The 22365-nt window shown below is 37.0% G+C and overlaps 1 protein-coding gene across 2 annotated transcripts in view; it reads left to right on the top strand.

The window, feature by feature from the left end:
• rcan2 (regulator of calcineurin 2) overlaps positions 1 to 22365 on the top strand; it is a 78488-nt gene that overhangs the window by 44078 nt on the left and 12045 nt on the right. Inside the window, exons 1-3 of one of the 2 annotated variants that reach the window (XM_051875458.1) lie at positions 4565 to 4782; positions 18463 to 18636; positions 19731 to 19902. In XM_051875458.1, the coding sequence (XP_051731418.1) occupies positions 4696 to 4782; positions 18463 to 18636; positions 19731 to 19902 (433 nt within the window). In that variant the 5' untranslated portion in view covers positions 4565 to 4695. Of the gene's footprint in view, positions 1 to 4564; positions 4783 to 18462; positions 18637 to 19730; positions 19903 to 22365 lie in introns of those variants that run through there. The other variant, XM_051875457.1, reaches the window with a different exon arrangement.

The following is a 22365-nucleotide window of genomic DNA, read 5'->3' as shown; positions in this document are numbered from 1 at the left end:
ATTGATATTAATAAATACTATAAATATAAATACTAAATACTTTTAATGCAAGAAGGTATAAAACACAAAAAAAAAGGACTTCTGGCCCAATTTAACCCTGGCTTCCCCATATTGCATATTAAAAATAAAAAATACACATATATTCCTATATAACAAAGTTGAGTGCCCGCTGATCCGTTGTGCTTTCCTACACTATCTGCTGCTTCGTTTTGAACTCCTTCATCCTGCTTGGCATGAAATTAATTTCACAATGTGTTTACAATTCTTGTAAAGTGCATGGACTCAGTTTTTAACCTTTCAAATTGAATACATAGCTTCCTCTTATTCAAAACATGTAGTTCGGTCAAATATTATTTTAGTTTTTAGACTGGCCTCCCGCCAACAAGGTCACAAGGAACAATGACATTCTTCTGTAACATTTTATAATGACTTTCATTAATAACATTAACAAACATGATTGCGTTTTGGTTATAGCATGTAGATTTAAATGTCATGAAATATTGGTATATGAACTTTTGATCTGGCAAGTATAATGTTTGTTCATTCTTCCATTACACCACAGGAAAAGTACAGATGATGAGGAAGGGCACACCTTCTTAAGGCACCCAAGACTTGTTGCTTTTGGATAACATGCTTTACTTGTGCAGAATTTATCTTTTTTGCCCAGAGAGGGATCAAAGTGCAAAGATAGCATGCTGCAAATTATATGACCCTTTTAGTGTGTAGAGCTAAGAGCTAAAATGATGGAATCGACCGCCTGCAACCCCTGAATTGTCAAGAAACTATCACCTGACCTATCAAACTGACCAAAGCCTTTCCAGACTGGAAGAAACATCTCACAACCGACAGGAAACTGAGCCCACAGACTAGCCATAGCACCATTTCCATGACATGCTTGGAGAAAATGTTGGGGAAAGATTAGCATATAAATTCCCCAAGTCGCAATCTCCTCAGAGAACTTTAACACGAAGTCCAAGGTTGTCTGAAGGATGTCTAGAGTGAATGCTCTGCCCCATTTGGTATAATATAAATAGTTGTCTTGAAAGAATAGGGGCACTTTAGGTAAAGGCATTATTCCAATTAAATTAATTTCAATAAGGCTCAACAGCAGTGTTGGGGAAAGTTACTTTTAAATGTAATGCATTACCAACGCCATCTCACGACTAATTCGTACGTATTTTACGAGGTGGCTAATTCGTACGACCTCATTCGTATTAATTCGATTTGTCTAAACCCCAGTGTTGGGTAGGTTTAGGGGTGGGGTTAGGGGTGGGTCATTCGTACGAATTCATACGAATTTGGCAACTCGTATAATAAGTACGATTTAGCAAAAAACATACAAATTCGTACAAGTGAGTTCGTACGGATTCGTACGATTTAGCCACCTCGTAAAATACGTACGAATTGCCGAGAGATCGGGTTGTGTTACTCCTTAAAAGTAACTAATTGCGTTACTTAGTTACTCTTTATGAAAAGTAATGTGTTAGATCACTTTTGCGTTACTTTTTCTCACCTGGGCTTGGCTTGCTTGTTTGTTTTTTAATAACAACAAAAATAGTTATATTTTTGGCAAATGTTAAGGCCCTTTCACACCAAAAGTGAAATAAATATGTAATGAAGGAAAGTGCATATTTACACCTGTGCAGTAGAGGGCGCTGCTCAAACAAACCTTTCCGCTGTGCTGCCATTCTGGATTAAAGAAGAATAGGATACAGGAGAAGGAAGTTCAACACTCTTATTTCTAAATCTAATCTAAAGTAATTTTTGCTTATTGGTATGGTTGAATTAGATCATTGAAGGTCAGCAGCAAAGACAGCAAAGTGATATTAAATACATAAAGTATATTTGTGTAATTTAATATTGTTAATTATTACAGGTTTGCGTAAAATTCTGAGATTGCATTTCACTGTTTTTATTCATTTTGAGGAATACTAAATGTTTTTGTGTGAGTTGAGTAAATGCATGTTCACATTTAGTCTAGAATCATGTTTACACAGCGCACACAACAGTACTTTACTAGTTACTTGAAAAAGTAATCTGATTACATAACTCAAGTTATTTGTAATGCATTACCCCAACACTGCTCAACAGTGAAATCTCAATTTTTCAGCGGCCTGGGTTCCAGAAGTTTTTTTCCCCCCATTTATTTTCTCCACAGACATTCTATTTTCCACATTGACATTCTAAAAATTCTTTATTAAAATTTTTTTGAACCAAACCATCTGGATCTAATATGAATCACAACATTACAAGCTTTGATTTGAAGCAAAAAAGCATTTGAAAATCAAAAGACAGTGGTGTGTATACTTGGCATCTTTTGCAAATGATGTAATCAAATTATCAGTCCAATGATTGAACTTAAAGATACTTCTATAAAGTAATTGATTATAAGTATAAAATAGCATATATTTGAGGAGTATTGCTAAATATTCAAATACAAACCGATCAAAATGCATGACATTGTAGTGCATAACATAGCATTCAATCCATCTAACAGTGTGTTTGTGTGTGCGTGTTAGTGATGGTGTTGTCATGGCTGTCCTCTCTTCTTAATTAAAAAAGTCTCATGGCATCTCTGGAAGTATTACTCTGTTCTAGCCTTGTCATCCTCAAGGACCCTCATGCCATTTGCACAGTCACTATCAGCGAGCCCAATTGGCGTATATACCAGGACCCTCATATAGCTATCCATTATTGTCAAGCCTGCTTAGATTAGCAGCTTCCATCTGGGCTTTTCTGCACCAGGTGTTATGTAGTGAGGCCATTTCCCCTCTCAAGGTTGCCTTGGTGCCAGAGTCATTTAAGCTGTTCATTTATTGACTCACTCCGATAAAACCAGTGCTTCCATCAAGAAGGGACAACGTAACATACTCGCACAGGTCCATTCTATTGGTGCCCTCGGAGTGCTGGAAAAGTAAACACGATCTTCTGGGGACGCAGTGCAGACAATGTGATGACTCAACTGTCTGAAGTCTTTTAGCATGCTTCATTTAGGACGGGCACTGACCTTTCTGATTGTATCCCACATGCATCTGTTTTTGTCCCCATTCTGTCTGTTTTTCCATTCTGACCCTGTTTTATATTCCTTTATTACCTGGATTCTAATCTGATTGGCCAAATTTGACATTAAAGTCAAATTTGTTTGTATAATGTATCAATGTTTCAGCCACCCTATTTCATAGGCTGTGCAAGTTTTATGTAGATCAAATCACTCTCAAATCTTCTTCTCATATTTCAAAATAATTTCAACTCAAATCATTGTCATGTCCATTCATTTCATATATATATATATATATATATCATTCATATATATATATACACACACACAGTGAAACCAAAATTTCAAAACATTTATTAATTCAGTTTATTCACTATAGTTTAAAAAATGGTAATATGACAAGATCTCAGAATTAAACTGTGTCAGAAAAAAAATTAATCTTAATTATGTCAGATAACACTATCAATAACACAGATAACAATAACGGTTATGAATCAGCGTGTCGAATCAGCAGTTCGGAGCACCAAAGTCGTGATTTCAGCAGTTTGGCGGTTTGACACGCGATCCGAATCATGATTCGACACGCTGATTCATAACGCTCCGTAGCTTCCTGAAGCAGTGTTTTGAAATCGGCCATCACTACATAAGTCGTTATTTTGTTTTTTTGGTGCACCAAAAATATTCTCGTCGCTTTATAATATTAATATTGAACCACTGTACTCACATGAACTGATTTAAATATGTTTTTAGTACATTAATGGATCTTGAGAGAGGAAATGTCATTGCTGGCTATGCAGGCCTCACTGAGCCATCGGATTTCAACAAAAATATCTTAATTTGTATTCCGAAGATGAATGAAGATCTTACGGGTGTGGAACGGCTTGAGGGCGAGTAATTAATGACAGAATTTTCATTTTTGGGTGAACTAACCCTTTAACCCAGACAAGTCCCCGTCAGCCTGCTTACTTATTAACTTGTTTTGTACTACAATATATTTTTTTTTACTCAAACATTTTGTCAGATAAACATCAATAGAGTATGACGTCAGGCTTCAGAGACAAAAATAGCCACCTAAATTTAGAAGACTCCCCTATGAATGCCTTTTTGTTGCATGCAGAATGATGTCACATAAATGAGTGAGATATTAATAATACATCTGTCTTGCCGAGATACACAGACCTCATCTTTCTCTCTCTCTCTCTCTTGCTGTCCTTGTTGTTCCAGACCTCTCTTTTCCATCCGCTCACTAGTGTCTATGATGCGACTCGATATAAATCTGCAGTGCTGAGTCACTCTCCTGTCTTCCTTTGCCCTATCAGACTGATGAAGGAATAAACTGACAAAAATAAGAGGTGGAAAGTGTATTTCACACTTTAACCACATAAATTGTTTTTGGACCCAAGAAACAAAATGAGAGGGGAAAAGACTTAGCGTATAAATAAAAAAACAGCTCTGTGCAAGTGCAAGCGAGCATTCATAAAGAGAGGCAGTGATGTCACTGCATGGAGTGAAAGAGAGGAGAGGTGGGGGCTCCTGCTCCGCTTGCCGCCTGCTGAACGTACACACAAACACACACTATTTGAGAGTTACAGCAGGCTGTTCAGAGCAAGAAAGCAGCACATCCAAGCACTCAGACGCGCTGCTCACACATACTCTTGTCAGGGGCCGGTCATCCCTTCACTCTGAGTGAGCCCAGCATGCCCTCCAGGAGCGTGGACTGTAATATCTCCACCCTCATCGCCTGTGCGGTGGACGTGGAGGTGTTCACCAGTCGGGAGGTCAAGGTAGGGCAGGAACTTCCATCCTTGTTTAGGGAATATACGGCTAAGGGTTGGCGTAGACAGTTTAGACAGTGTTTGTATGTAAATATAACAGAGTGCCTCATTATGGATATCTATAGAAAAAGACTGATTACAGTAGTTTCACACTCCACTTTTGCACTGAAAGGTTCATCGATGGAAATTTAAGTGCTTTTTCTTGTCTTTCAAGTAATTGTGTTTGTAAATTCGCCTCTTTAAATGATTTTCTGTCTAACGGTTCTTTTGCACTCATTGGTAGATTGTCTGTGAAGAGGTTTGCCTTGAGTCGTACACTTGTTGTGATAGCTCTTTTCATTCACGCTGCACACCTCTCATTACAAAAAATACACTTAATCTCAGTGCGTCACACTATTGCCCGACTGACCATCATTCTCTGAAGTCTGTGACACTCTCATCTTTCACATCAAAGACTCTGTCAGACCTACAAGGTCACTATTGATTCCCCATCCTTCATTTGGATGGGTGTTTATAATGCTTCATTGCACCCTTTGGATTCAGTGGAATCTATTTTAATTGAACTGCATTATACTGTACTTGGCAATTTAGTAAATATTAGAGCTCGGCGATCAGGGTCAGATCTGATGGGGCCACAGGGATCTTTGGCATATCTCTTTGTCCTGACAACATGTGATGACAGTTTTAATGCAGTGTGTCCTCGTCGTGCATGGAAGGAATGTCGGTAGCAAAGGAGATTCTCTATTCTTTTTTTTTTCTTTTTTTTTTTTAAAGATGACTATCAGTGTTCCTAAGCACTATGTATCCACAAATAGATTGGAATTTGTTTGTCTAACATCATGGAAGCATCTACAAAGGAAAATTAATAATGTAGGATGGGACTTTATTTCATTTAATTGGATTCTGAAAAGTGGAATGCTTATGGCCTGTTCACACTAGGCTGTAAAATCGATTAATCGCATCTAACATAAAAGTTTGTGACCCGTGCTGGCAAAATGAGTCACAATGAGCAAATTTTCAAAAATCAGTCTCATTTTCTATTAAAAAACCCTCAAAATGATGTATGATTTGTTGGAATCCGACAAAAAATGGCCGCTAGAGTCAGCAAAGTCAAGTTGAGTTAAAGTTTTCTGAGGGTTCCAAAACAAATCACCCTTGCAACCATACCTTAAAATCCCTGGTAAAACCACCAAATTTGGCACAAACCAAGTCAAAACCCATATCTATAGGAAAAAATATATATTCAACTTTTTTTTTTCCATGATTCCACAATTGTTTGATTAACATTAATGAAACAGACAGCCTATATATTAAGACCAACTGTACCACACAGATCTAATATAATGTTACACATCAGATGTTTTTCCCAGCAGTTAACCAAACGTTCACTTAAGACATAACAGATAATGTTTGCGTGAATACTCGCCATGATTTTTTTAAATATTGTAATTCTGTGTATATTTGTATTGCACGCTGTCTGAGGCGTCTTTGTGCGCACGCTTTGGATCTCAGTCAGCGCGAGTAAGATCGATTTGTTTACATCAGCATGAGTTTGAAAATCACATTTCATTGGTTCAGACTCATGCCATCGAGAATTCGCTATGAATATTCACAAAGTTGGAATGCTGCGCTTTAAAATGATACCAAACTTGTGCTGAGAGGAAGCGCCAGTCGTCCAGAAGCGAGCAGAGAAAAACAGCATTTTTTATGGTCAAAGGAAAGGTACTTCTCTCAGAAAACATACAAATAAAGATACTTTTAGATGTTTAATTGCTATTTGGAGCATTAGGATCACTAGACGAAGGCTTAATGAACTCATTTTTGTGAAAACCTCAATTTCGACCAAAATTGAAAATTTTTACTTGTTTTGCCTGAAGCTCGAAATTAGCCTGTGTGCATTCTGACTCACTTTGCCAGCACAGGTCACACACAAACACACACACACACACACATATATATATACATTATTACATTTACTGTATATATATTATATATGTGTGTATGTATATATATACACACACACATATACTGTATATAATATATATAAATATAATAATATATTTACACACAAATATATTACGTAAACACAAACTTTTATGTTAGATGCGATTAATCACGATTAAACGATTTTACAGCCCTAGTTCACACCAATACGAATGTTCGGTTACATTTTTTTCCCCGGTTTTGATAAACATTTTAATTTGACCAAACAGCTGTTAATGCATGTGTTCACACATGGCGCCAATGCAATTTTTGTTTTACAAAGATTGTGTTCTAATCCCTTTTTTTTTTTTTAATTACACTGCGAAAAAAAAAAAACTGGCCAGTGATATTCATGCTTTTGGTCACGTCCACAAGAGCCACTGGTGTTACATTACACAATGACTTGGTGTCGCTCACAAACAGTATTTTGCTAAGCGATAGTGATATGTTGTCTCTGTACAATAGTATTTAGTGTTTTCTAGGGCTTATCACACAGTTAACCCTGCGTCATTCTAAACCCTGGTAAATGGAATCCCGGGTTATCTTGCTTCACGTTTCACACTGCTCTTAATTTACCCGCGGTTAACAATTAATCCTGGGTATTCATAAGCTGACGTTTCACGCTGTACATTACAAAACCCTGGGTTAAACCCTGCCGACTGTACTATCGAGTTTATACTGAATGGACATTTCGGACAACAAAGGTAAGAATGAAACGGTCTCTTTTTCACTTAAATTGTCGCGTTTTCTGTCAGCATTTGACATTTTTTCTCTCAAATGCTGAATTTACTGTTTATATACAATGTGAAGTGTTTCTGTGACCAAAGCAGGCAAATATGAGAACGTGATTGGTTGTCTGTTGCTAAGCACCTAGCTGTAACATTCTAACACCGCATCGTTTCAGACTGCACAAGTTTGGCACCGCAATACAGGGTCAACACCGCAAAAGCAGTGCTAACCCTGCTCCAGAGCAGGGTTTCATAACCCTGGGTAAAAAGCAGTGTTAACCCCACTTTTAAATTACAAGTGTGAAATATTCCTTTACCCCGGGGTTAAAAGTGGTGTTTAGAAAGACGATAATCTGGGGTTAAGCGCTATGTGAAAAGCCCTTCTGACAAACCTTTAAAAAATCAGAACGGATGTTTGAAAATGTAAATATTGTTTGACGTCCTATTGGCTGAATCCCAAATGGCACCCTAAACCCTCACAGTCTTCCTCTGAGTCCACACTTTCGTCATGTAATGCCCCTTTGACTGGTATGATGAATGGGACACCCTACGGTCTTGTGGACTTAACTGACATGCGCACGCGGCAGCCATTATAAGTCCACAAGACCGAAAGTGCATAGAAGTGTGCCATTTGGGATTCAGCCATTCTCTATGACAAGCAGGTGTCGGAAATGGAAACTTCAGCAGCCCTTTGTGTACTGGAGTATTTCTGCTTTTCCATAAGCGCCACCTACTGTCAGAGAGTGAAATCACATTTTTCATTCAGCCTGTCTACCATTTTTTTCACATTGGTATGAACAGACAATCACATGTGAAAATCGGACCACATTTTTGTGCTGAATATTGATGTGAACAGGCCTTTAAGGTGTACAGTTATTGGTAAATATTATTTTTTCCCACCCACAAGGCCTAGGTTATGACAGCAGAAAAACAATTGTTTTGGTGGCTAAAAAAAAAAGAAAGAAAAACATGCCAAATGTTGATGTAAAAATTATTTTTTTCTTTTTGAAAAAGAAGAAATGATACACTGCTCTTGCCATACAACAACCATTCATAGTCCACAAAAAGAAAAATGTCAATAGGACTTGTGCACTATATTGCAAGTCTTCAGAAGCTACAGTATATGATGGCTTTGTCTGAGGAACAAACCAAAAATGTGACTTGCTAACCCTCTACCCTCTTACTTTGAGTACTGTGCATTACACAAAGCTATCATATGTTTTCAGAAGACTTAACAAAGTTTTAACGTTGTCAAGAATATAGACTGATCCTGAGACCAATATTTTCCAGTCTCATATAATAGGCTACCTCTTTATCTTTCCCATATGGATCCCTCCTATTCACCATTATAAGATCATGCAGTGTTTCTGACCCCCTGTGTCTGTCTCTTCCTGCCTCATGAGTTTTTCGTGACATGTTTCACATTGCCTGCGCTGTGACTGGGCCGAGTTTCAGCTGGGCCATAATGCTGAGTAATAGCAGGAAGAGCAGTGGGTCTTCTGGGCTTTCCACATTTATTTGCTCCTCGCTGGGAACACTGCAAGTCAGGAGGTCACTTTTATTTTCTCTGGGTGCCATGGAGGTGACCTGCTTCCTCTAATAACAGTAAGAACATCTCAGGCACGGCAGCACGACTCCATTTTCTGTCATATCAGTTCACCAAATAAGCATCCAAATATTAGATATTTATTATCTTATTATTAGATTTTTTTTCTCTGTTCTCAACCTTTGTCAGTAAGCATTTGATAGTCCTGCTAGAAGACTCTCAAGATTGTGTTTTGATCTTCGGCCCCTTTTTGCCCTTATTATACATCTGATTTTTTACATATCCGCATTATACTAGATCCAGTATTTGTGTAGTATAGGCTTGCAGTCCTAAGAGAAACATTGCACTGTTTTATAGTCGTACTTTTCAAGTTATATTTAACCGAGGTCAAAGTTGAGGAGAATGAGCTTGAGAGGACCTGGATCTGCGTAAGATGAATAGTGTCTCTCCATGCAAAGAAAAATGCACCTTTTTCTCCTCCCCCATCTGAGGCTAATTCATCTCCCAGCAAGGCGAGGATCTGGTCTTGATTAAAAGCAGGGGACTGTTAAACTTGACATTCATTTCAGGATTAATGTTAAGGTTAGGCTCAGTTTGCGTTTTCCCCTCTTCCACCCCCTATTAAGAACGTTTTCAAGCCACAACGTGAACAGTAAACACACGGTTTGGCCGAAGAATAGCTGTAATTTCTTAAATGCCCACATGCCTACCACACCATCGTCAAAAAAGAGTGGAAAGCATAGCACCTCGTGTTTTTTCTCCTTGATGGGAAGGCCAATCATTCCATACTAATGGAGTCTCCAGCCATATCTGCTGTTTACATTTTAGTATTGTCATCTGACGCAGTTTGTACTTGCTTTGGTTCATCTTGGCAGGAAAGCAACTATCTATGTGAAGTGAGGTGTCACTGGGCTAATGTGTGTTATTTTTAGCATCTATCTTATCCTTTATGTATTTTTTATCTGTCAAGCAAAAAGCTGCTAACTGAGTGTGTCATTGCACAGTAATTTCATGCTTTAGTGGGTTGAGATCATACAGCGGCCCAGACGTCACCACAGGCTGTTTATAAACTAACATGGCTGCTTGGCTGCTTCCAAAACAAATGATTTTTCCCTCTCTTTCTAATATAATTCACCCTGATTGGTCCTTTAATGCTCACTCTCACCTAAAATGGACATGTTCTTGAGAAGGTCAGGTAAAATTGTTTCACTGACGTACTTTGTGATTTTTACCCCGTCCGAATCCGTTTCGCACAACCTCATAGCAAATTACCTAATGTTTTTCAGCTACCTCATGCATCCTTTACCTGTTTGTGATTGCACGTTACATCTCATTTATTTTGACCTTCAATAAATACTGCAACTAAAGGCTACCTGTTCTACAATAGATCTTTCTGAAAGCTTTCCAATAAAATAACAGTTGGTGGTAAAAACTAAAATCAATCGTAAATGCAACAAGTTAATTTAGGCATCATTCTGTATAGTAAAGAAAAATGGATATTCATGCCTAAAAACACTGTTATTGAATTATTAGTTTATTTTTAAAGGGAGAGTTCATCCAAAAATGTAAATTCTGTAATTATTTACCAGCCCTGTCATTCTAAACCATTACGTACAAGAAGATATTTTGAAGAATCTTTCAACTGTTTTTGTCCATACAACGTCAATGGGGTCCAAACAAAATTCAACCCCATTGACCTTCAAAACACTGGACAAAAACACTGAAACAATCTTCAAAATATCATCTTTTGTGTCCCCACAGAGAAAGCTATACAGATTTGGAACGACATGAAGGTGAGTAAATGATGACAGAATGTTCATTTTTGGGTGAACTATCCCTTTAAAGATTGGCTTTAAAGAGTTAGTTCACCCAAAAATGAAAATTCTGTCATTTATTATTCACCCTCATGTCATTCCACACCCGTAAGACCTTCGTTCATCTTCAGAACATAAATTAAGATATTTTTGATGAAATCTGATGGCTCAGTGAGGTCTCCATTGCCAGCAAGATAGTTAACACTTTCAGATGCCCAGAAAGTTACTAAAAACATATTTAAAACAGTTCATGTGACTGCAGTGGTTCAACCTTAATAAAATAAAGCGACAAGAATACTTTTTGTGCACCAAAAAACAAAATAACGAATTTTCAACAATATCTAGTGATGGCCGATTTCAAAACACTGCTTTGAAGCTTTACCAATCTTTTGTTTCAAATCAGTGGTTAGGAGCGCCAGAGTCATGTGATTTCAGTAAACAAGGCTTCGTTACGTTATAAGTGTTTTGAAATTTCAATGGTTCACATGACTTTGGCAGTTTAATACGTGCTCCGAACCACTGATTCGAAAACAAAAGATTCGTAAAGCTTCAAAGCAGTGTTTTGAAATCGGCCATCACTAGATATTGTTGAAAAGTCGTTATTTTGTTTTTTGGGTGCACAAAAAGTATTCTCGTTGCTTTATAATAAGGTTGAACCACTGTAGTCACATGAACTGTTTTAAATATGTCTTTAGCACCTTTCTGGGCAGCTGAAAGTGTTAATTGTCTTGCTGGCAATGGAGGCCTCACTGAGCCATCGGATTTTATCAAAAATATCTTAATTTGAATTCCCGAAGATGAATGAAGGTCTTACAGGTGTAGAAGGACATGAGGGTGAGTAATTAATGACAGAATTTTCATTTTTGGGTGAACTAACCCTTTAAGTGAACACTAGAAAACAGCAGAGGTGATATACCATCAATATCAACTGATATTCAACTTGATATATCAATATCAACTGTATATGTAGTCAGAGCTTCATAGCCATCATGACTTTGTCTTGACAACATTATGTCTGATTCTCATGACATTTATACCAGCAGGTTCCAGATGGTATCAATGTTAATTTCCACCACCTTAAATGAGGGCACTTAAAGCCAACTGCTGTTGCTGATTTTGAATGTGTTTCAAGGTGGTGGTAAATGAAGAGCAGACCTGTTGATTTGCAAATGCCCAATTTTATAGGCTCCTCTGAGTTCAAAAATAGAAAAATATAGAGTGGGGAAAGGAGAGGGGTGTCTGGTCTGTGCCAAGGATAAAAAAGAAAGCACAGCAATACACAGATTTCTATCCATTCTGTCGAGGCAAACACATACCCAGCTCTCAATGGAGACAAAGTACCACTGATATTTTCTATGGAGAATTGTTTCTTCCAGTCTGCTGTCTTTCTCTGCACTTTCATGACTAGCCACCTTTACCCGCAACCAACCAAGTAACTAAATGCTAAATATTGGATCTTGTTTTGAAAGAAACAATGCACCAACAGCTTCATAAAGAAATGCAACAATGACATTTGTCTGTGCACAGATAATTTATTTGCAGTCAAAATGTTTTTTCTTCAGTATGCAATTTTAAATGATATAAAATTAGCTAGTTAGTTATACATATGTGTGTGTATGTAAGTGTGTGATTAATCTACTGAGAATGGAAAAACCACTACACGCCAAAGTTCTGGTGTTTTAAAAATTTTAAATATATCATTCCACAGATCCTTTTATGATTAGATAAAGTAATATTTTTAGAAAGCCAGTGGCAAAATATTCCACTGCACATAACCCTACATCCTCCTCCCTTCATCTTAGTGTCCATATTTGTAAAGGAATGTCATTTATTTCCACTACAAATAATTCGCTTTGAAATGTCCGCTGAAGGCTCTCAAAAAGGAACATAACACCATGTAACCCATTTTAAAAAGTGCAGTCATACTTTATCTCCATCTGGTTAAAATATTAAGTCTATTTGTTTATCACTTTATATATTTGGCCTCATATACTCAAGGCATAAAGTGATACTCATAAGTTACCTCAGTGTTTCCATTAGGGTTTATTTTCTAAACACATTCCATGGCTGTGATGGCCAGCTGTTGTATATTTTTGGTGTTAATGATATAATAATCATTACTATTATTGCTCATACTTAGGGTTAGTGATTTGATCAACCCTAAGTGTTAAAATTCGGCTTGTAAATCATCCTCCACTGTGCTATGGACATGAATGAAATCTCAAATTGTGCAACATGTTTTTACTTTTCTAAGCAGTAAGGTTTTTGATTTTTGAATTTATGACTCGAAAAATAAGGACCAGAATATCAGTAATTAGCTCTTTTGACTATAAGCCAATAAGCAACGACATGTAACACCATTGAAACCACTTAGCAACCATATAGTAATATGCTAAAAACCACATACAACATCCTAGCAACATGGCAGTGGACAGCATGGGCAAGTACTACTCAAAATGTAAAAATCTACTTCTAATTTGCTGTTGTATTATATTAGGCTTATTTGAATGTGGCCATGTTCACACAGAATATGGTTGTCAGTCCTGTATTTGAGTCCTGTATAAATTTTCAGGACTCACAACCCAGCAAACACTGAATGTTCCCCAAATGTTAGTATTTGGTTCCCATTTAATTATTTTGTGAGAACCAAATAATAACATTCTGGGAATGTTCTTTTTAGGTTTTATTTTTTGCAACCATAAAATAACGTTCCCAGAATGTTGCAGGGAGGTTATTTTTAAATAACCTCAAAATAACTTAAACAGAATGTTCCCTAATGGTTATTTTAGGTTATTATTTTGCAACCATAAAATAACATTCCCAGAATGTTGCAGGGTGGTTATTTTTAAATAACCTAAAAATAACTTTTATATAGAACGTTTGTTATAATGTTGAATATAGGCAGGGGTGTCCAAACTTTTTTAAAAGGGGGCCAGATTCAATGTTGTGGACACATCTGGGGGGTCGGTTCCTTTTCTATATATATATATATATACACACACACACACACACACACATATACATATTTATGTTACATGTTTTGTTTCTTGAAAACATGACAGATTTGACAAAAGCTTGAGCTGACAGTAGAGTAGCTTGAGATAGGACAGAGATGTAAATTTATTACACAAACAATATCTGTAAAACTTTTAACAACCTCATTTTTTAAGGGTGAAATTTAAATAATATCACTGAGTTAGAACTCTACTCTTATTTAAATTAAATAAGAACTTCAATTAAACCACACATGGCACCTCACTACATGGTAAAAAGTAAAAATATTGTTTCTATATTTAGAATGGCTTTATGGTATTTAGTCTATAAATTTTATATAAATTATCATTTAATATAAATACGAATGCACAAAACTGCAAGTTTATGAAAATAGTCTGTAATTTGAGATAAATAAAATGAGAATAAATAAATAAAATGAGATGAATAAAATGAGATATTAACCTACATGTCTGACAAAATACCACGGTTACAGTTAGTGTTACCACAGTAAATCCATGATAAATGTTGTTGAATTGTTGGTTGAACAGTATTCTAACTGGATCGGCTCAATGTTTCTCCTGATTTGCACATTAGAGTTGTTGATTAAGTCAGCGCTGTTTCAACTGGCTTTAAAATAAATTAAATCACAGAGAAATTTGCAGCTTGTACCTGAGACCTCTACTCCGAACTCGAACACTTCTCACTGGCTGTTTAGTGGTCGTGTGATCGAGACAAGTAAACACATTTGTAAGCTCGTGAGTCGCGCGTTGCGCAGTTCGTTTTGCATTGTTTCCCTGACATAAAATATAGTACTGCCACCTTGTGTTGGCATTGTGAAACTGCACGATTTGTAAATTGCATGGCGGGCTACATATAATATTTTAATGGACAAGCTGCGCGCCGTTTGAAATTCATGCGGCAGGAGGGCCGTAGTTTGGACACCCCTGATTACAGACCTCCATACATCCATTTTCCATACCACTTATACTATACTGGATCGCGGGTGTGCTGGATGATATCGGAGCAAGGAAGTTAGGGAACGTTAAATAACGTTAGGGGAATGTTTGAATAACGTTAAAGGAATGTTAGAATAACGTTAGGGAAACATTAGAATAATGTTAGAGGAACATTAAAATAATGTTAGAATAATGTTAGTGGAATGTTAGAATAACATCATAGAAACGTTAGAATAACGTTAGAAGAACATTAAAATAATGTTATAATAACGTTAGAATAATGTTAGGGGAATGTTAGAATAACATTAGAGGAACATTAAAATTAAGTTATAATAATGTTAAAGGAATGTTAGAATAACGTTAGGGGAACATTAGAATAATGTTAGAGGAACATTAAAATTAAGTTATAATAACATTAGGGGAATGTTAGAATAACATTAGGGGAACATTAAAATAACAATAACGTTAGGGGAATGTTAGAATAACGTTATAGAAACGTTAGAATAACATTAGGGGAATGTTAGAATAACATTAGAGGAACATTAAAATAACATTATAATAACGTTAGGGGATTGTTAGAATAACGTTATAGGAATGTTAGGGGAATGTTAGAGGAACATTAAAATAAGGAGGTTAGAGAACGTTAAATAACGTTAGGGGAATGTTAGAATAACATTAGAGGAACATTTAAAAATAAGGAGGTTAGAGAACGTTAAATAACGTTAGGGGAACGTTTGAATAATGTTAGAGGAACATTAAAATATTGTTAGAATAACGTTAGGAGAATGTTAGAATAACATCATAGAAACGTTAGAATAACGTTAGAAGAACATTAAAATAATGTTATAATAACAGAATAATGTTAGGGGAATGTTAGAATAACGTCATAGAAACGTTAGAATAATGTTAGAGGAACATAGCCGCTCCTATCAGTTTTGTGTTCTATGATCGACTCAAATGCCGTGTCATGCGCGAGACGCTGCAAAGGATGTGAGACGCGTGTGCAACGGTTAAAGGTGTCCGGCTAGCGCATGTTTACATTGAAGCTGCTGTCGGTTAAGATTTGATGGATGAATTGGCGGCTCAATTGAACTCGACTCAGTTGTCATGTCAAAAGCGATACGATTTTTCAGTTTTATGGACGTCGCCATCTTTGATATTACTTTGGTCACTGTCGCTATGGTTACTAGTAAGAGAATACGGACTTGACTCTCGTTGCACGTTCATACGGACAGTATTTGAGACGCTGCTGTAAGTTGCTTTGTGAACGGGACATTTCGAGACTCACACCTGTAAGTAACTGACAGTTGCCAATACCAAAAACTGACAGTGTGAACGTAGCGTTTTACCAAAGGATACTTTTGTGAACAACAAACCTAGATGTCCTTTACAGCACATTGTGCCACTGTACATTCAACTCATATTTGCAAAGCCATTTCTCACAGCAAAAATTAGCAAATGTCTGACTGGTTGACCAAGGGAGGCTAATTAAGCTAGTTAAGATGCCTGATAGGGACACCAGCATCCACAACACAACATATGCTGGTGACCAGCAGTGCTGTGACATTAGTAAATTATCTCATTTCAAGGTGCAGTGGATCAGACGAGTATACTTTGATCTGCATTTCACACACCATCAAGTTCTTGTCCTATAATTAGCTCTGGATACACCTGACATCTTGTAAAACTTCAGGGAAGTGCTGAGTCAGAAACCTGGAGTATAGAAAATGTGCACATATGCACTGCAACTCTCTGATGGACTCATCTGGTGTCACCTGTCATTGCTGAGTCATTCAGAATCGGCCCAGCTGTCACTGCTGATACAAACCTCGCGTCCTGACACACGGTGGACACGACACATCCACAGCTGTCATCTCTGGGGACGTTCACTCTTGGCACTGAGATGAAGGAATATGCTGGAGGTTTCTCACAGATTGTGACAGGATACAAGGTGTTTGGCGAATCGACGCTGTGGAAGAAAACCGGCTCAGCTATCCATCTGTTTCTGCAGGAGAGTACCAGAGAACAGCTCTAATCTTTCATCTTTCTGTCTCTGGACATTTTTATAGAGCATATTCACTATTTCCTGATGCTAAAAGTGACATGTTTAGATTCTATGTGTTGGGAAGAATTGAGAAGAATTTCTAGTGACTAATAGTCATTTAGAAGACATCTTATCAAAAGCAACAAATTGTACACTTATCACAGAACAATCCCTTAAAGCAGAAGTCTCAAACTCAAGTTACCTGAGACTAGCTGCAAAATACAACAAATATGTTTGTCAAATAAGTCTGTTATGTTGCTTGGGCCTCACAATATGTTTCATATCTACCTTCCCAGTGTTTCATATTTTAGATTATTGTTTGTCATCATACTGAAATGTTTTACCAGCGGTTGGCTAGAATTTAAGGGCATATTTCAGGGTTTCATGTTGAATACCTATTTTTGGTGTACACATTAGCCTGACTTCCAAGTGCTTATGTGCAATGCCTTTAAAAGGCAAAGCAAACCTAACACTGAGACATTAACCATTTTAACAGGCCTCTGAAAATAATGCAATTAAATACCTCACTAAGCTGAACAATCAAATCAGGAATGTGATAGCCTACGCACATTTGATGGCAGTCTTTTGGAAAATACTAATCGGTCTAAGGTGTTTCTATTCCAGCAATCCTGTTTCAGATGCTACTCTAAAGGAGTTTCATTACAGCGTGTTTTTACTTATTTAGTAAGCTATTTAAAAAGCTTTTGTTAAAATACTTTTTCCTATCCCAGTTTATAAGTCATTCGTTAAACGGGAATGTTTGCGTAACCTGCTTTAAAACGTTATTTTTGCAATAAGTGACAGAAATTACACACTTGGACCTCTAAAATTAAATCATCAGAGGTTTTATAAATCAATGAAAAAATATAATGAGCCATAAAAAACAATTCGCATAAAATTTTAAAGGGATAGTCCATCCAAAAATGAAAATTGTCATAATTTGCTCACCCTTATGTTGTTCTAAACCTGTGATTCTTTCTTTTGTGAAACACAAAAGATTAACTTTTGAAGAATATTAGGGTAAAAACAACATGGGACCCCACTGACTTTCATTATATGGACATTTATTCTAAATGTCTTTTGTGTTCTACATAAAGAAGAAATTCATGCAGGTTTGAATCAACATGATAGAATTTTCATTTTTGGGTGAACTATCCCTTTAAGTCCTCATGGTGTAGGTTAGTATACATCTGATTTGGGAAAATCCTCTCTTTAACACATTAGGCTGAGAGTGCTGAAGGTTACTCAGGCCCAGCAGGACTGATTACTGAACTGAGAGACATGAGAGACAAGCTGCAGATAGAATTGCTTTCATCAGTTCCTCTCCTGCCCAGGAAATGAATATAAAGTGTCATAACAGATTCAGCCAATTTGTCTCTCCAACAGGGTCCAATTCTGGCTGAGCTGATTGGATGTTTTGTGAGGCGTGCCTAGTCCAAAGACTGCTCTGTCTCATAAAGAATACAATGACGTTTATCCTGTCAGCAATATGCTGACATTAATCGCAATCATTCTCTCATGGCTGTGATAAGATTGATATTGGTGAAACAGGTCTTGCTTGTTTCTGGCAGAATTGAAATATTCATCTCTTGTTAATATACCTTGTTTATTTGTTGTCTTTCAGGAAATGTTCGAGGCGCTCTTCCTTGCGTACGATGAGGGTGTGACGTTCCAGCAGTTTAAGAGCTTCCGACGCGTACGAATCAATTTCAGTAACCCCAAAGCAGCAGCCAGCGCTAGAATAGAGCTGCACGAGACACCTTTCAGAGGAAAGAAACTCAAACTCTACTTTGCCCAGGTGAGAAGTGGTAGTGACATGTAAAAGACAAACTAAGCATTTGCCAAGTGATACCGTGGAGTGGATTAAACAAAGCATATTTCAGTATCAACATAATGATAGAACTATAGATAGATTAGATGTTCTGTGAAGTGTGATCAATTCAATTAAAATTCAATTTAAACTAGGGATAGTTCCATCAAAAATGAGAATTGTCATCATTCACTCACCCTCATGTCGTTCCAAACCTGTAAGACTTTTGTTCATCTTCAGAACACAAATGAAGATATTTTTAATGTAATCTGAGAGATTTCTGTCCCTTCATTGACAGTTCACGCAACTACCACTTTGACGCTTCAAAAAGTTCATAAATATATCGTAAAACTAATCCATATGAATTGAGAGGTTTAGTCCAAATTTTCTGAAGAGACTCGACCGCTTTATATGATGAACAGATTGAATTTAGGCTTTTATTCACATATAAACATTCATCAACACAAACATCAGTTATGTTAAGTGGAAGCTCAAGCATGTTTGCTTGACGTGTGAAAACCAATGAATTTCATTCTCGCACATCAGGCAGGTTTGGTTGAGCTTCTGTTTATGTTCGCTGATCAATGTTTATACAGTATGTAAATAAAATCCTAAATTAAATCTGTTCATCATATAAAGCGATCGTTCTCTTCAGAAAACTTGGACTTAACCACTCAATTCATATGGATTAGTTTTACAATCTCTTTATGAACTTTCTGAAGCATTAAAGTGGTAGTTGCGTAGACTGTCAATGGGGGGACAGAAATCTCTCAGATTTGATTAAAAATATCTTCATTTGTGTTCTGAAGATGAATGAAAGTCTTACAGGTTTGGAACGACATGAGGGTGAGTAAATGGTGACAGAATTTACATTTTTGAGTGAACTAACCCTTTAAATGTTGCCAAATCTTGGTGTATAGAATGCTATTTTTGCATAGAGTCCTCCTATTTCAAACATGTAGCACACATTTGCTAATGGCTACTTGAGAAACATCTGGTTAGATCTCATCATCATCAGGTGTTCTAGTCAGGTCTTTGTTCGACTGCATCCTGACCGGACTAACACACTCTCTGGCTCTCAGGTGCAGAACCCAGCATCCGAAGGAGACAATTTGCACCTGGCTCCTCCCCAGCCTTCGAAACAGTTCCTCATCTCCCCTCCTGGCTCACCTCCAGTCGGCTGGCAACAGATTGACGAGGCCAAACCGGTTATTAACTACGACCTGCTGTATGCAGTTGCCAAGCTTGGTCCAGGTCAGTCGCAACTCGCCAGTATTCTCTCTCAATCTTTGTCTTGTGGTATCATTATCTCAGTCCATTATGTGCTGGTATGAAAGGTCTACACCTGAGCTCTTAAATGGGTCATGAACTGCTTTGTTTTATAGTTTTATAATGTTTAATGGGGTGCACTTACAATGTTATAATGATTTTTACATCAAAAATTGTCATAATTTAGAAACAAAAGGCACTTTCCTAACCTGATTTTAGCCCTCTAATTTGAACGCTCTGTTTGAAGGGGCGTGTCTGCTGTGAGACTTCAGTGTAAATGCCCACTGCTGTGATTGGCTGACATCTTTGCATATGAAATTGTTAAGTATTACTCTCTATGTGGAACTCTTTTGAAAACTTTTAGCACGTTTTTACTATTACAGCTCTCAATGTTAACTAATCGTGAAGTGTTGATTATAGCATTATATTTAGATCTATAGCATTACAAATAAATACAAATAAATAATGCTCAACTTAGACATTCACATCTTGCCGTCCCCGAAGCCATCTTTATCACTTGCTAGGTCTAGTAACCCAGCGTTATGGTCTCTCCGTTACCTACTACATGGTATGCGCGATTTGGTGGGTGGGGCTAAATAGGCAGTGATGTAGAAGCAGGCGTTGATCTTCTTCTGTGGAGGCACACTATTACATAATAAAGTGGCACATTACACAACCTGTTGTTTGGCAGACTTTAGTTTTTAGAGTAACAAGAAAATTTTGAGTTCTAAAACTTACAGGATGTTTTTATAGTACAATGACCTCTTATGTATATCAGAAGATCAATGGAATTATGATTTCTCAGTTCATGACCCCTTTAAGTTCAGCCTTACGTGCTGTGCTGAGATATCACGTAGCATGCTACAAATCCTTATCCTCTCAAATCAAGCACATCCATTACTCACTCGGTTAGCCATTGTCTTAAATTGTCCTCTTCACTGCAGTGCAGGTGATTACTGTATGTCCACCATCCTGCTCCTAATCAATGCTCGCTCTTCTTCAGCCGACCTTCAAGGGTGCGTATGTGTGTGTGCGACTCCCACCGTGCCCTGATGAGCGGTTACTGTAGTCAGTGCTTGTGGAGCTGTAATGTGTTTTGATTAAAGCTGCCGTATAGGTGCTTCTGTTTATCTGGGTGTTTGACAGTGCAGACAGGGGGCTATGTTTGGTATGGACCACACACACTTACATACAGTGGGCCTGTGAGTGCCCTGGCTCTCCTGGGAACAGCTCAGCCATCTGGGAGTAAATAAGCACATTATAAAGCACCTCTGGGTGACCTTTTCAGTGTCTCTTTCCTGTTTCTGTGTATCTCCAGTTCCCAATTAATGGGCTACCATGAATTCTCTGTGGAGTTTTTTTTATAGCATCATGTATTAAATTACAGATGAAGACAGTTCTCCCATAATGTTATGTAACTCTGGGAGGTTATCTATAAATCATCTTTGTCCTTGTCTTTCCATTGTCCACCACTACTTTACCCTTACAAAAAACACTGTGGTGGTACAATGGTATGAAACGAAAATCAGTATCACCATCATGGTATTGTCCAGTAAACCAAGAAATACAGGAAAAGCTTTACAAGAAGGTTACAATAATGGTAATATCAGGTAATGCAAAAGGTAATGCATGAAACAACATCAAATAAAATTTTTAAAGCATTTATTAATCTTAGTTCATGTAATTTTCTACATTTTAAAAAAAAATTTACATGTAATTTTCTACATTTTTAAAATTTTAAGTCATAAATTAACATTCATGTTTTGCATAAACATGAAGGAACAATATTAACATTACTCTTGATTAATGAATAATGCAAAATATTGCTGTTTATTGTAGTCTCATGAAACCTACTGGATTAACTAATGTTATACTACGGGACTGTTGATTGCTTGAACCTGATTGGTTGATGAATGTTCTAAGGTGTGCAATTATTTTCAGGTAAATGCACAGAAATATCACTTTGCCAAATAATTTCAGTTACTTCAAAGGTCCTTACAACAGCAAAAGAACCAAAACTCACGATGACAGTGACCAAGCAAATAAATATAGTAAACAATATAGGATAAAAACGACAAATTATTTACAAGTTTTTTTATGTTTTATTATGTACAGAAAGCACATACTCTCTCCCGCTCTCTCGCTCACTCAAACGTAACAGAAACCTGTTGTCAGTGTTGCTCTGAAAATTTTATCAGTAAAATAGTTTAGCAACTTAAAAGCTACATGACATTTCTCACTAGCGAGGTAATAACAGCTGTTTTTGAAGCAGATAAACATACAGTTTTGCTATTAGTAGAGACGCTGCTGCCGAACACTGTTGAGAGATACACAGACTCAGGTAATTCACATGCTTAAACTCTCTCTCTCTCTAATAACTGCATTAATAACTGCATTAGTCTGCTATAAATGACTCAAGCCTCTTTTACTACCTCTAAAATAATGCAC

Source organism: Ctenopharyngodon idella, chromosome 20, assembly GCF_019924925.1.
Source record: "Ctenopharyngodon idella isolate HZGC_01 chromosome 20, HZGC01, whole genome shotgun sequence".
In the NCBI taxonomy this organism is placed as follows: domain Eukaryota; kingdom Metazoa; phylum Chordata; class Actinopteri; order Cypriniformes; family Xenocyprididae; genus Ctenopharyngodon; species Ctenopharyngodon idella.
The sequence above is the reverse complement of the archived record's forward strand: the minus strand, read 5'-3'. Positions and strand labels throughout refer to the sequence as shown.